This window comes from Ammospiza nelsoni, chromosome 2, assembly GCF_027579445.1.
Source record: "Ammospiza nelsoni isolate bAmmNel1 chromosome 2, bAmmNel1.pri, whole genome shotgun sequence".
Lineage (NCBI taxonomy): Eukaryota > Metazoa > Chordata > Aves > Passeriformes > Passerellidae > Ammospiza > Ammospiza nelsoni.
In genome coordinates this window covers 40,027,677-40,043,077 of record NC_080634.1, presented here as the reverse complement: position 1 = coordinate 40,043,077, position 15,401 = coordinate 40,027,677, and the positions used below count along the sequence as shown (strand labels likewise).

At 39.9% G+C, this 15,401-nt stretch overlaps 1 protein-coding gene across 1 annotated transcript in view; it reads right to left on the bottom strand.

The window, feature by feature from the left end:
• FAT3 (FAT atypical cadherin 3) overlaps positions 1 to 15,401 on the bottom strand; it is a 394,792-nt gene that overhangs the window by 63,777 nt on the left and 315,614 nt on the right. The window contains exons 11-13 of the mRNA XM_059466196.1: positions 9,414 to 13,487; positions 1,968 to 2,164; positions 729 to 882 (exon numbers count right to left, since the gene is read on the bottom strand). Of these exons, the coding sequence (XP_059322179.1) occupies positions 729 to 882; positions 1,968 to 2,164; positions 9,414 to 13,487 (4,425 nt within the window). The remainder of the gene's footprint in view (positions 1 to 728; positions 883 to 1,967; positions 2,165 to 9,413; positions 13,488 to 15,401) is intronic.

Here is a 15,401-nt window from a genome sequence, read left to right as displayed (position 1 = left end):
CAACAAACAGATTAAAAACTCACAACAGTGTCACCTCCCCTTACTCTTTACCTAAATAAGTGAGGTGCCAATATGAGTGCAGGGATGACAAGCCATTCATAGTGGCTTTAACAGCAGCCTACAGCTTTACCCAGATGAACACCACCAAGTTTTTCCAAGTCTGTCTTTCTGTCACTCCCAAGATTTATAGACTCCTTAACACAGAAATATTTCCTTTTTAGCATCATCTGCTATGATACGACAAAGGGTAATAGTTTTAAATTAAAAGAGGGTAGATTTAGACTAGATATAAGGGAAGACATTTTATATGATTAGGGTGGTGAAATTGGCACTGGCACAGCCCTAGAAACCTTAACTGGATGGGTCTCTGATTAACATGATCTATTTGAAATGAATCTCCATATGGAAAGGAGTCTGGCCTAGATGACCTTCTAAGTTCTCTTCCTACCCAAAATATCCTGTGGTTCTCTAATAAATCTCTGATCTAACTTGAAATCTTGAAATGCAGGGAAACAAAAGGCTGGATATCCACTGTTCTGGTTATGACATCCAAGCTGGCCAACAAAGATGTCCCTCTTTCTCCCTCCTGTCACCACCGTTCAAATGGTCACCCACATCTGCCAGAACTGGAACAACTGGCTGATAGCCACGTGTAACCTAACTCTATTCAATGAAGCCAGTACCCAGAGGGGTTAAGGCTATTCAGAAACATTTGGTTGTATTCTTACCATTTTCTGGATCTAAGAAAAATTTATTGTTCCCCGAACCATAAAGAGAATAGCGAATTTCACCATTGGCCCCGATGTCAGCATCTTTAGCGCTGATTTTGAGAATTACTTTGTTTGGTGGAATGTCTTCAGGAAACAATGCTGTGTAGGCAACCTAGAGTCAAAAACACACATGTAAGTTATGCTGTAGCAGTATTTTACAGTCTTTGAACAACCTTTTTGTAAAAACTATTCGTAGTGCATCTTTCTATACAGGAAACAATTTTCCTTTACACAACACATTCCTAGAAATTCAAATTACTGTTAAGTTCTGAGGTGTCACAGAAACAATGCCAGATTATGACTGTGAATAGGGCTCATCTTAAGTGCTTAATGCAATGCCATTTCGTATCTTCTATTCAGTCCATTGACACCTATGAAATGAAAATCTTGATGAGTGTGCTAACAGAAACAATTGTTTTTATCACCTCATCCAGCAGTTTTGAGGGAAATACAGATTGTGATTCCCCAGAGTGGTAGAGTGGCTCTTGCAATGAGACTAATCCAACAGTGAATGATAATGTAACGATGGGAATTATAGGAGTATGTGCATGCACACATACACACACATACATATATATATATATATTTATAAATTTTCTGTGAGTAGTACTATTAAGGAACTCTGGGTTTTATCATGTTTTTTCTTTCACACAGACCTTTCTAATTGCACTAACATCAGTTCCCTGGATAGCCTTTCCACAGAATACAAGACAGTTAGCACTCTGAAAGCATTGGTCAGGCCACACTATGTGTATTCCAGACAACAGGATAGCAAGCTACAGCCTTCTTTTCCACTGGATGGCTGGGATCTGGAAAGTTGAGGAAAGCTCGAATTAAACTAGACTGATGACATTTCTACATGGATTGTGAAAGGAGAGCTCATTCTTTTTTGCAGGGGAGGAGTAGCTGCCCAATGCCACCTCACAACGCACCATTTGCTGTAAAGCCAACTAAGGCCACTGAGTACAAGACTCCTTTGAAAGCTTTATGAGACCATTATCCTTCAATCTTGGCTTCACAGGAATGCTATATCCTGCTTCTCTCTCAGAACACTGCAGATTCCTCAACTAAGACCATAAGGATGAAAATCAGCATTGCCTATGAATGCTTTGAATACTTGCAAACAGCAAGAGACTCCCGTAGGGAGAGCATGGCTCTCAACACAGTGGCCACTTGCCATGGGTGGTGTTAACTCACCTGCTCACAAACTGGATTATTATCATTGACATCAGTGACAGTCACTTCCACAGCAGCTTGGGTCACAAAGAGGCCATCTGTGGCAGTGATGTTCAGATAATAAATGTCCTGCTCTTCCCGATCCAGAGGCCTTTTAACATAAACTTTCCACTCGTTCTGAACCAGTCCCAGAGCGAACTTCCCTTTGGGATTCCCTCCTGCAATAAGACAAGCAACACACCATGAGCTGTGGTGTCCCTTCAGAGCTCCCACCTGGTTTAAACACAGAGACACATCACTAAGCAGCCATCATTTCTTTCACAGCTTTTGGTCCTTCCAAACTTGCAGACTCAGGAAATCTGTAATGAAATCACACTCCCTGTGTTTATTGCCCCCTGATTGCCCTGTATGAAAGTGAACTGATAACTTTCAGTGGAAAAAAAATCCATTTAGCAGAGCTGAAGATGATCTCTCGTTCAGTTCTCCGTAAGGGTAATCAAATTCACACTGTGAACAATCAATAGTCCTCTTGGGCTGGTACAATTGTCTTTCCACTTAGTCTCGGGAGAGGATGTAATACACTGTAGCTCTTGTTACCAAGACAATTTCATTAGCTGTTGATTATGCAATCAAGGACTGGAAGTGGGTTCTATTAAGGAATCCTCTAATGAAAACTTTATCATACAGCTGCGCCATTCTGGTGCTTATTAAAATTCTAGCTTTTAAAAAAGTTTACATGACACAGGAAGACACATTAGTATTAAATAGTCCTAACAAGAGGTCATTTGAGAAACAGTTGGAAGATAAACAGTACAAATAGATCAAATGTATCCAAGAGTGAAAGCTGGTGAAAGGTGTGCAGGAGATAAAGCAGAAGAGATTTTTACCATGCCATAACACTGACACTGAACCTGGCAATGTTGCTCTTCCACATCATTAAATTGCCTGGTGTCAAAAACAGGTTGGGAGAGGGAAAGTTTTGGTCCACATCATCCTCAGGAGGAAGGGAAGGGGAAGGAGAAGGGAAGGACATGTCACATACAGAAGTGTGCAATAATTAGGGTGGGCACAATCCTTAATGTTTCAAACAGTTATTCAGTTATTTACTCTTTTATCTGAAATGGTACAGTCTCCTGCCTGGTCCGTGAAGAAATCATCTTCAATCATCTTTCTGTGTGTCTGATCCAAACCTCCTGTCAGACCAGACAGTAAAATCTTTTAAACCAATGTTATGACTTCACTTTGCTAGGCAGCTAAGGCCCATACTGCTTGCTCATTTCCTCCCCAGTGGGAATGGGAGGAGAATCTGAAGGGTAAATGTAAGAAAACTCATGGGTTGAGACAAAGACAGTTTAATAGGAAGAAAAAAGAATTCATGGCAGGTGTTCAGCCATCTCCAGGAAAGCAGGGCTTTGTCACCCTGACAGTTACTTGGGAAGATAAATGCCATTAACTCTGAACATCTCCCCACTTCCTCCTTCTTCCCTCAGCTTTGATATGCTGAGCATGCTGCCATATGGAGTGGAATATCCCTGTGGTCAGTTGGGTCAGCTGTCCAAGCTGTGTCTCCTCCCAACTCCTTGTGCACCCCCTCTCCTCACTGGTGGGTTGCCTCAGGACCAGAAAAGGCCTTGACTCTGTGTAAGCTCTGCTCAGCCGTAACTAAAACATCCCTGTGACATCACAAATCCAAATAACAGCTCCATAGCAGGTTCTTCTTAGAAAATTAATTCTACCCTAGCTAAAGCCAGTAAAACTAACTACCCAGTCTTCTGTGCCCAGCTTGCTCTGTAAAAATGTATCTGCACATTTAATAATTGAGGAGAGAACACTACACTCATAGCAAACTCATGTGCTACAGAAACTGAGTGAGGAAATATTAAAAAGCATCATGATGCTCCACTGGCTGAACTATAATTGCAGCCAACCTGCTACTAGCTCTCTGCCCACCATATTAAGCTTTCTCCTACGGTCTCCATGCAGGAATTCAATCTTAGAACTACTATCTATGTTGCTCATGTTTAAAAGTGCTATAAAACTATAAAGGGAATGCTTATCTTTTCTTGTAACACGTTCAAGAATGTCAAACATGCTAGTGTGTATTTGCTTACAAATTAATCAGGGTTCTGACATGCGTCATGGGATATGTTCAAGCTGAATGGAAAGACCAGGTTCTTAAACCTTCCCCTCTAGTACTTCCACTGAATGACTGCATAAGTAAGTAAAAAAAAAAAAAAACCCAACAAAAAAAAAGGCTGAATTTATTTCTGTTATCAGGCAATTAGTCTCTCTGATATGTTGCTTCTGTTGTCATGATTCTGTCAGTTCTCAGGGACCTTCTTGTCAAAATAACAACACAGAGGAGGTCTGAACTTGAAGCTGAGCTTGAAACCAATCAAAAAAGTCAAATGTCCATTCCATACCTTCTTTCTACATCATAAAGCAGGAAAGAGGTCACAGAAAGCTGTAATTTATGCCCTCTTCATTAGCTACCAATGACAAGATAGACTGGTTTCTATTTAATATGAAAACTAAGTCATTTGAGTCAGGCTGAGCAAATCTTTCTTGTTAAGAGTCACCATTTGTGCTAGCTGTGACTGTGCCAAAAAAAGCAAGTTGTAATGAATAGGATTTCCAGAAAATTAGTCAGATAGGCATTATAATTATAAAAGGCTTTTGAATCACACAGAGCACTACACTCATGTATCAAATACAGATATTTTCTGTTGATAGAAAACCACCCTTTTTGATCACAAAACCAAGCAGGTTTCCCATTGATTTCTGTGATAGTCTGGAATAATCACCATTGTTTAATCTGTTGTGTCATACAAACACACATTTCTCCTAAAGAGGGTTACACAGTGTTGATGTATACTACTGGCCAGATCTGAATACAATCCAAGGAAATGAGAATCTGTCCACTGACTTGAGCCTGAATGTGACTTCAAAGAAAGCAGACCCCTGCTGATTGACATTAAATTCCTTCTATTCAATTCAATGCCAGCATAAAAAAAAGCTTAACTCTCCTTTATAAAAGGCTGTAATCTTGCCATAGTGAGTTTAATGTTGTAAACCATTAATAAAAGAAGTCTTAAATATTCTTATTTTGCTTTATGATATTAATCAGGGCTTTCCTGCATATTAGCCCTTTTGTAAAAGGAAATTATTAACTGTCCTGACCAAGTAGGAAGCAATAGACTCAAGGTATGGGCATCCCATTGCTAAGAAAAGAGGAAAGGTAAAATCTAATTAAAATCAGCTCGTGGCTTTTATGGTTAGCAGAAACACTACCTTGGAGCAATTCTAATTCACTGTTGTTTTGTTGCTAATGGAATGGCTTTTAAATCATACCTAGGAACTTGGGGAATATGTATAAAAAATGGTCCTTGGGATCTCTTTTCCCCCTTTTTACTCCACTAGAAAAGAAGCAATCTGATTGACCAAGAAACCTGTGCAACAAGCAGGAATAGTGGTTTATCTGCATGTCTTTTTTATGAGAACATTTTTTTTTCTTTTTTTTTTTGCTTCTCAGGACTGGCTGTATATTTCACTGGCGGAAGGCAAAGGCAGACTACAAAGTGTAAGAGATATAATGTGATATAAAACTAAAACACCACCAGGAAAATATTCTTAAAAATGGAAAGGCAAAAAAATCCACACTGTGGCCCAGGAAACCATTTCCTAGTATTTACACATATGTCTTGATGCAGATCTCGTTCTGCAGTGATTAATTAACTTTTTCACTAATATATGCAAGCAGATTCAGTTTCCTAGGGGCATTCTAATTAATTAGTTTTTCACTCTGAATAATGTAGCTTTTCTAAACGGAAGCCTCCTGACTACATGTATTAATGGATTCTTTAAAATCTTTTGGCAGTTTTCTTATGTTCGACTTTGAATGTCACAACAGTGAAGTGCTAGCTACAAAAAACACTCCAGTAACTTTTTAGAAAGGCTTTGAGGCTAAAAGAATCAGCAGTATCTTTTATCTTTTGTTACTTGAAGTTTAAATAATGCTCTCCCTCCCTCCCTAGTCAGCAAATACTACAAAGCCAAATCAAGCTCAAGTTGAAGGAAAGAAAGAAAACAGCCAGATACAAATGAAATGCAGAGACACAGTGATCCAAAATAAACAAATCCTGACACACATCATTACTAAAGCACACACAGAGGCCATTATAGCAACTAAAAGGGAATGGAAAACTAGAAGCCAACAGTAACAGTTTTCACTGAAATGTCCCCATCTGGGAGGGGGAACTGAATATTTACTAACTTATTTATTTAGCTTCTGTCTTACATTTATGCATTTATTTAAGTACTTTCAATTCCCAGTCAGAACTCTAGGCATCTGCATTACACAAAATCAATACGTTTATCCTCCACTCTCAGTTTAAGATGTTGCATGTTTACTCAGCTTCTGAAATTATAAATCCAATTTTCCTGGCTTTACTACCATAAAATTGTAGAAACTGTTATTCATCGGGCAACACAAGGCCTTCCCAAACACTGAAATATCCATTTCTCCAGAATTCCAGTATCTCAAATATAAGATAAAAAACTACCCAAAGCCACACCTTTGCTCATGCTGCGCAACCAACCCAGCAAATGACCTCCAGTGTACAACACCCTTCTTTCTTCCAAAACACACTGTCCATCTTCCTTGTATTCAGCTGAACCAAGCTTAAAGACTGTTGACTCCCTAGCTTTATGTGTCTGAGGAAGCTTAATTAACATCACTGAGGAACACAAAACACTTTACTGTATCTATGTCTTGGCAGCTGACATTTTTCTGGTGGCTTTTCATGGTTTGCCATTCTTAAATCTCAGTAATATCTGGCTGGGTATAGATTGGCTAGACATCAGAAGAACCCTGGTTTTAGGCAAACTGCCCCAAATGATATAGGCAATGACCTCAAATGAGCATTCAAAAGAAAACTACTTTGCTTCCTAAGTGCATTTGTGTCACCTGCACTACATATTGATTTTCTATTAAGATTTATGTATAGTGCTTTTGCTTTGTGAACATCGCCAGCTGCTACTGAACTACAAATAACCAAGAGTAAGTCAAAATTTTTTTCCCTCACCATCCAATGCAAATGGAAGTGGACTTGAAAATGGCAACTACTTTCCAGTAATCATGAAAAACAATCATAAACTGAAGGAATCCAAGCAGAATATTTATTTATCCACACGAATGTATCTACCTCTTTTCAAGACTGATGAGAAGACTGCAACAGGCATTTGTACTTCTTAAAAGGGCACAAAGGACTCTTCAGTGGTCACATCTGCCCCAGAATATTTATTTCTCTTATCTTATAAATAATGATTTCTTCTACCTATCTTCTGTGTGCTACTTTTCTCCAGATGCATTTTCACAAAGCTGTTTTTGGTGCATACACATGACAGTCTCATAGTTTGTATTCTTCTTCCTTTTTGTTAATGTATCATTTTTACTCAGTTTACTGCATTCACAGAAGTTTCTACAATTCAAAATGCCTCCAGAAAGCGACAGCTTTTGAATTATCATCTAGCTAATCTGATTCCATGAAATACACAAGTGCACTTCCTGAGATCAACTTGAGGTAAAGTGTGAATAGACTACTTTGTGAGTGAAACTATATTTTAACATGTTTTGACATTTTAATCAAAAGAATCTAATTCTTCCTTGTGCATTTCCCAAGCTCAAATGAGATATTCAAAGGAAGTGGAATTTCTGAGCCCATTCTGTGCTTTAGTAATTGTACAGTAAGAAAGCTTTGGGCTTTGACATCTAGTGTTTTCAGAAGCTAACACAACAGCAAAATATCTGTCATATTTTGAACTGTGGCAGAAACTAAGGTACAGAATGGTCTATAATTTATGAGTCATATCTGACAGTTGTTATTCAAAAGTCCAGTTTTTGCTAAATTAACAGCAGGGGTATGTGAAGAAAAAACACTACCTCTAACTAAAGGCATAATGCATTGTAAGAGATGACTGCCAGACTTCACAACAAAGTAAATGATCACAGCTCACTAACATATCTTTGTTACAAACCTAAGGGTTTTCATTTCCCACTGTACTTTCTAGACTGCAATCCCCAAATTCTTTCAAATATCCCAAAATCTCTCGTATGAGAAATAAATCTACTGATTTATTTTTACATATGTGGGAACTGGGCCACCAACAGCTAATGCACATTGCCCAGAGCCTCTAAATCCTGACATTTACACACAGGACTGCTTTTGACCCTACTTCTGATATCATACAGCACATTACACTATTAACACATAGTCTTTGCAAATCTTTAAAGTGAATCCAAAATTTCAAGTTACAATTAATCAATGAATTTCTTCCGGTTGCTTTGAAAATGGTGCCATTTGTGATGTGTAACACAGGCAGTCTGTGGCTAACTGGGGTGTCACACCTCTCTCTACACACCATCTCACAGCCATTTTCATTTTGATAGCTGACAAAGGGGCAGGAGCTTTACCCTCCAGAGCAAAATGCACAAACTATTTTCCCATTAGTTAAGCAATTTTTCCCCACAGCCTGCTTCCTACATGCAGTCTTATATATGTTGAATCCCATCCAGTGTGAAAAATGTGGACTTTTCCAATAGTTTGGTTATTCCTAGGTAGTAAATAATTGCTCTTGAATTGCTAAGATTGGGGGGAGTGAAAAAGTAGTTCCCTAACAAAAGCTATTGGACAATGCAAGATGGAAGGAGAAAAATAACTGTAGTACCCATCACTCTCAACATACTCACACAAAAGCTAGGCTGAATCTAGGCGAAAAGAATGATAATAAATACGCAACGGGAAAGAGCAACGTTGCCATGCTTTGAAAAATGTATTAGTAATGTAATCAAAATTTCCTTATGCTGTATATAACAATGCATGGCAGCTAACCAGGGCTTCTAAGTATATCACTATTTCCCTGGCCAGAAATCTGTGCTGATAATAAATGGCATCCCTCATTCCATGTAATGTAAAATTCATTTGTACCCCCCCTCCCCACCCTCTATTCCAAATAGTGGTATTTCAAAACAGCTCTGGCATCCACTTTCCTATCTCAAAAAGAAAAATGTTATTTCAAAAGAAATTTAAATGGTTGGAAGTAAAAGGATTTTCTCTGTAAGAAGAAAATTTTCCTTCTCCCTTGTTTGAAACATTAATTCATGACGGTTTTCAAGCTGACATATCAATTATGATGGGTTGATGGCTACACTACATTGCACTGCAACAAATCAGGAAGCATTCATCTTGGAAAATTTAGAGAGCAACACAGACACACACACACACATTCCTTTCCCTCTCTTCAGCTTTGCTCCAAATTCTGTAAAAAAAAAAAAAAAAAGTAATGTAATTGACTCATTCACAGTGATAATTTAGCTGAAACCCTGCTAAACATTCATGTAAAACTGGACACATGCACAGTTCTTCAGTGAGATGGTTATGGGAAGAAAGCATGCAAGCTGTTTCTCACCTGTAATATGGTAGCTAACCTGCCGATTGACATCAGATGTGTCTTCATCCCAGGTGCTAAGAACAGCCACAACTTCCCCTGGAGGGTCACTCTCCTTCACCGACCCCCTGTACACCTCGTGCTCAAAGATAGGCGCATTATCGTTTATGTCTGTCACAGTAACTGAGACCAAGGTGGTTGACGACAAGGACAAAGCTTCTCCCAGATCCGAGGCCACCACTGCAAAGGTGAAAGCAGAATCCTTTTCGTGGTCCAGATCCTTCAGTGTACTGATCCAGCCACTGTTGCTATCAATGGTGAATGCTTCTGTGATCTTCTGCAGCTCCGATTCCACCGCAAGCGTGTACGTGACCTGCCCGTTCGCACTCGAGTCTGCATCGACCGCTTTGACTTGCATGAGTTTTGTTCCTATAGGCATGCCTTCCATTATTACAGCATCATAGCTAGCTGCTTCAAACACAGGCTTGTTGTCATTGACATCCAGCACCTTCACCTCCACATCCACAGTCAGCACAATGTCTACTTTGTCTAACTGAATTGTGGCCGCAACTTTGAAGTGGAAGGCGGAATTTATTTCGTGGTCAAGCCTCTTATCCAATTTTATGAGCCCTGTGTCCTTCTCTATGATGAAAACCCCGTCTTTGTTGTTTGCAGATAGCTCACCATTAACTGTGCTATACAAAGCACCCTGATTGGGCAAAACATGCAGAATGTCAATAGTACTGCCTATGAGGGTGTCTTCTGCCACGGTGAAAGAATACTGGGGTTGAGAAAAAGAAGGCAAAATGGTTTCTGGTGGTAAAACATGGATGTAGACAGGAATGAGGGAATGCTTTACAGGAATGCCACCATCGACTGCTTTGACAAAGAATGACAGAACAGTGTTTTTCAGTTGGTTAAAGCTACCCTTGGTGACCATCCATCCATTATCTGGATCAATTTCAAGCAGATCAGCTACTGAAACAGACGCTTCACTATACAGAGAATAGGTAATTCTGGAATTGGCTCCATCATCTGGATCTACTGCTTGCACTTGGGTCACCAAGTAACCTTTCCCAACATCTGCTTTGACACTTGCTCTGTATTCGACTGTCATAAATTTGGGAGCATTGTCATTCTCATCCACTACTATCACTCTCACAGTGCAAAACGTAGTCCTGCCACCTCCATCAAGGGCTCTCAAGAATATATCAATGTCACTTTCCAGCGGGTTCTCACGGTCTAACCTCTCAGTTGTCAGAATCTGCCCATTTGCATCAATCAAAAATCGGTCCTTGGCGAAGTCATTTATTATGGAGTAGCTGATCTGGCCATATACACCTGAATCCCCATCTGTTGCCTTCACATGGATTACCTTCGTTCCAGGGGCAGCGTTTTCTCTAACCTCTGCAACATAAATACTCTGTGAGAACACAGGGCTGTAGAGGTTGGCCCCAAGGATTTGAATGTGCACCTGAGCCGTGCTGGTGAACAGCCCGTCGGACACAGAGACGTTCAGGCTGTACATGGGCTCCATCCTCTGCTTGCGGTGGTTGGAAAGAGTGATAACACCGCTCTTGCTGTCCATAATGAAACTGGTCCGATCATTTCCTGATAGGATGCTGTACTCCAGTCTGTCAAAATCAGAGCTGTCAGCATCAGAAGCCTGTACACAAGTCACAAAATGACCCCGAGGTGCCAGTTCGCTCACGTACGATTCATATATTAACTGGTTAAAAACTGGAGGGTTGTCATTCATATCTGTTATTGAGATACTAACAAGAACCTCGCTGCTCAGAGGTGGGAACCCATTATCAGTTGCTCTGACTTTCAAGCTGCACTGCTGTATGAGTTCATGATCCAGCATTCGGGCTGTCAAAATAAGGCCACTGCTGCTGTCTATATGGAAATAGTCAGTGCTGTTAAAGGTGTCCTGCACTATCTGATACTGTACAATCTTGTTATTGTCAGAGTCAGCATCAGTAGCAACAACCTGCAGCACAGGAGTCCCAATCAAAGAAGCTTCAGACAGAGTAGCGTTATAAGCTGACTGATCAAAAACGGGAGGATTATCATTAACGTCATTAACAATCAAGTCCACGGTCACCTCAGCGCGAGCGCCAGTGAGAGCATCACTGGCTCGCACCATCAGCTTGAAAAGAGAATTTATTTCATAGTCCAGTGGGCTGATGACACTCAGAACTCCAGTATCAAAGTCGATATTAAACTGGTTGTAGGGATCTCCATCAACAATGATATAAATGATACCCTGGCCTTCTGGACTGGTTGCATTTATGCTTAAAATTGGCATGTGCATTTCTACATCTTCATTCACGGAAGCTGTATAGAAGGGCTTGTCAAACACAGGCATTGCTTTGTTAACAATAGTAATGGGGAGCTCTACCGACGCAGACAGTGATGGGTTACCACCATCTTTGGCAAGAATGACAACCAAGTACTCTATATTAGACAAATCAGAATTGAAGGCTTCCTTTAAAGTGACACTGCCAGATCCTCTGTCAATTTCAAAATGTCCATAGTCTTCCTTCAGCAGGTATGACACCTCGCCATTGTCACCCTTGTCTTTATCAATAGCTGTCACTCGATATATCAGGGTGCCAGGCTCAGCATCGACCTGCACAGCAGCGTAGTATGGAAGCCCTACAAACACCGGGGCATTGTCATTTATGTCCTCAATATAAACTCTCACCACAACTCGAGCAACACGGAGGTGATCTAGCTCACGGCTTGCTTCCACCACCAGCTCATACAGCTCCTGTTCCTCTCGGTCAAAGGGGATGCCAGTGGTCTGAATGACTCCTGAGGTGGATTTGATTTTAAATTTGTTTCCTGGGTTTAATATGCTGTATTTCAAAGGCTCGTTGAGGCGGTTGCCAACAGCATTCACCACGGCGATCTTTGTGATATTGGTGCTGTTTTCTGATATAGAAGTGGAATAAAAATTTTGTGTGAAATGGAGTCCACTATCCATCGCTTCTTTTACCATTATTGTCACCATAGCAGTACTATAAAATTTTCCATCAGATACTCTTACTATTAGCATATAATGGTCTTTGGAGAGACTATTGTTTTTAATGGTGAGTACCCCTGTGCTTGAGTCAATTAAAAAATGGTCCATATTGCCTTCAATTATACTAAATGTTAATTCTGGAGGGATCTCTGAATCTGGGTCTGAAGCTTTGACTTTGAGAACCTCAACACCAGTATACGTGGGCAGGAGCAAGACTGTCTCAAACACGGCCTGGCTGAAGACTGGTGGGTTGTCATTGACATCAGTTACCTCAATGGTCACTTCAACTGGGCTCTCTGCTGTAAGCTGGGGATTCCCACTGTCCCTAACATGAACATGGAAGTGGAAGTGGGCTATTGTTTCATGATCTAAATTTGCAATTGTTCTGATTGCACCTGTGCTGGAATCTACCGTGAAATACTTTTTTGCAGTTGATTCCACAATCTGGTAGACAAGCAAAGCGTTCTGGTTGCTGTCAGCATCAGTGGCACGTATCACCAGGGGACTGTTATTTGCACTGCGGACCACGCTGTTCACAGGAGCAGCCTCGCTTATGCTGCCCGAGTACTGAGAGAAGAGAAAAACTGGAGGGTTGTCATTTTCATCAACAATCTGAATGTTCACAGTGGCATTTGATGCCATGCCTGCCATATTTGTTGCCTGTACGATGAGCTGATAGGAGGAAGCACGTTCATAATCAAGGGACTTTTGACTGGTGATCACTCCAGAATATGGGTTTATAGTGAAGACTCCATCAACATTGCCATCTTTAACCTCATAAACTAATGTGGACTGGCTGATTGCAGAGAGAGAAATGACAGAAGTACCAATATCCACATTTTCATTGACCTCTGCTTGATATTCTTTTAGAGTGAACTTAGGGTGGGAGTTATCTGCCATCGTCACAGTTATCCGCACAATTGCTGTTGCAGACAGCGCTGGAGAGCCTTGATCAGTCACTTTGACTGACAAAACAAACTGTCCCATTGTGGTTAAGTCTGGCTCCTTGAGTAATGTAATGATGCCTAAAACTGGTTCAATCTTGAATGTGTTTCCCGTGTTTCCTAAAACAAAGATATTGAATGAGATTAGAAATGAAATATGACTCACTTTATGATAACCTAAACCAGAAACAACAAGCTGCAATTTTAAAGGTTACCTAAATAAAAAAAAAAACCACCTCCAATGTAACAGAACTTTGAAGGCCCTTTCACCCTTTCTTTCTGTTAATTAGAGAGCTCAGTAGATGGTATAGGTATTCAAGGTGTCAGAAACTCAGGTGTTGCTACCTCTATATCTTGATTCTCAGTACCAGCATCAGAGCAAGAACTGCATGCACATTACTCCTACTGAAGTAAGGAAAAGCATCCCTAAATTACAGAAATTAGTCAAATACATGTACACCTAAGGCAAAGAAATGAGATCAGAGGCTAATAAGCCAATTACATGACTAATGGATAACAACTCAGGCTCCTAATTGAATGGGATATTAAGAAACCATACAGGAGATTACAGTAGTTCAAGAGTCAAAGAACTGAGTATAAAAAGTTTAAAGTGGCATTTAGAAAAAATACAACAGAGCAAATAGCATAGAAAAAAGATTCAAGCGTCTTGTGGCACAGAGTTTTATCATATGATCTCTGAGGAGGATGAATCCAGATGAATGAGATTTAGTAGAAAATGTCATGAAATGTCTGTTACAACATGAAAGCACGGATATCACTGACTGCATGAAGGTGAAAACAGTAAGTTTGGATCAGAGAACTTTTTGGGGGCCTTTACTTCTTTCGAGTCTTTTTGCCAATCTCTTCTTCAGTAAAACAGATTTAAAACTTTCTGCATGTATTCCTACCCTGTAATTACAGATCACCTTTAATTGGCAATCCTTATTTTGCTGTTTTACTGAGTGCTTGCTTGAAGGAAGTGCTGCAAATATAAATGGCATATATAAGCATACAAACTCTTTTCCTGATTTTGATTCTAAATACAAACAGCATATACTGAGTTACAGCAATCTCAATCACTATACCATGTTCCCTCTATTGTAATTCACATCTTCAAATCTAGAACTGTTTTCAATCTACAGTCAAGCATCCATTCAAGGCTGAGAGAGAAATATATCTCAGGTGATACACAAGAGAGGGTTTTTTAAGTGATTGTTACAGGTGCTGCACACAGAGCAATAAACATGTAAGCTGTAGCTGGAATGCCTAAATACATGAAATCCTAAATGAAGTGAGGTAATGTGAACTATTTTTAAGATATGATTCACTATGTGATGTAAATTCAGGAGGCTAATTTAAGCTACATACTACTCTATGCAGTTCAATACTGGTAATGGTTTTCTATTTATATCCTTTGTTTCAGATCAGTAAAGTTTACTAGCTAAACCGAAGTTGTGCTATTCACCCAGGAGGTGAGATTCTTCCAGAGCTACAAATTCTCATAAAAATAATGGCATCTGTCACATTTACAGACACTACAAATGCTGCTGCTGTTATTTTGTCAGTGCTTGCTAATACAAATAATTTTGAGCCACTGACTGCCTCCTGCAAGGCAAGAGCTTGTTCTTCTCCTTTAGGAATTTCTTATGAAATTACACAAAAACTACTTTCTTTACCAATTGCTCTCTTCAGAGTACCGTAAGATGTGGTAAGTAATCCCCCTGAATCAAAGGGCTGTGTACAATTTGAATTCTGCAGTTAAAATCAATATCCTCAACTGCACATTTTATAAATCATATTCAGCAGCAGAATACTGAATTTTGAGGCACCTGAGATTGGGACATCTATGGATAATGAAACTGGAGGAGTGTGAGGCTTACAGTAAATGGAAGTTTGAGGTCTGACATTGCAGAAAGAGCTCATGATGAAAGCAGAAACAGGCTGTAATGAAAAAGAGAGTCTCTAGAAATCATCTAATAGCTAAAGCATCTTTTCTAATAATAATATTTTCCTGCCTGAATCATGTAGGATTCT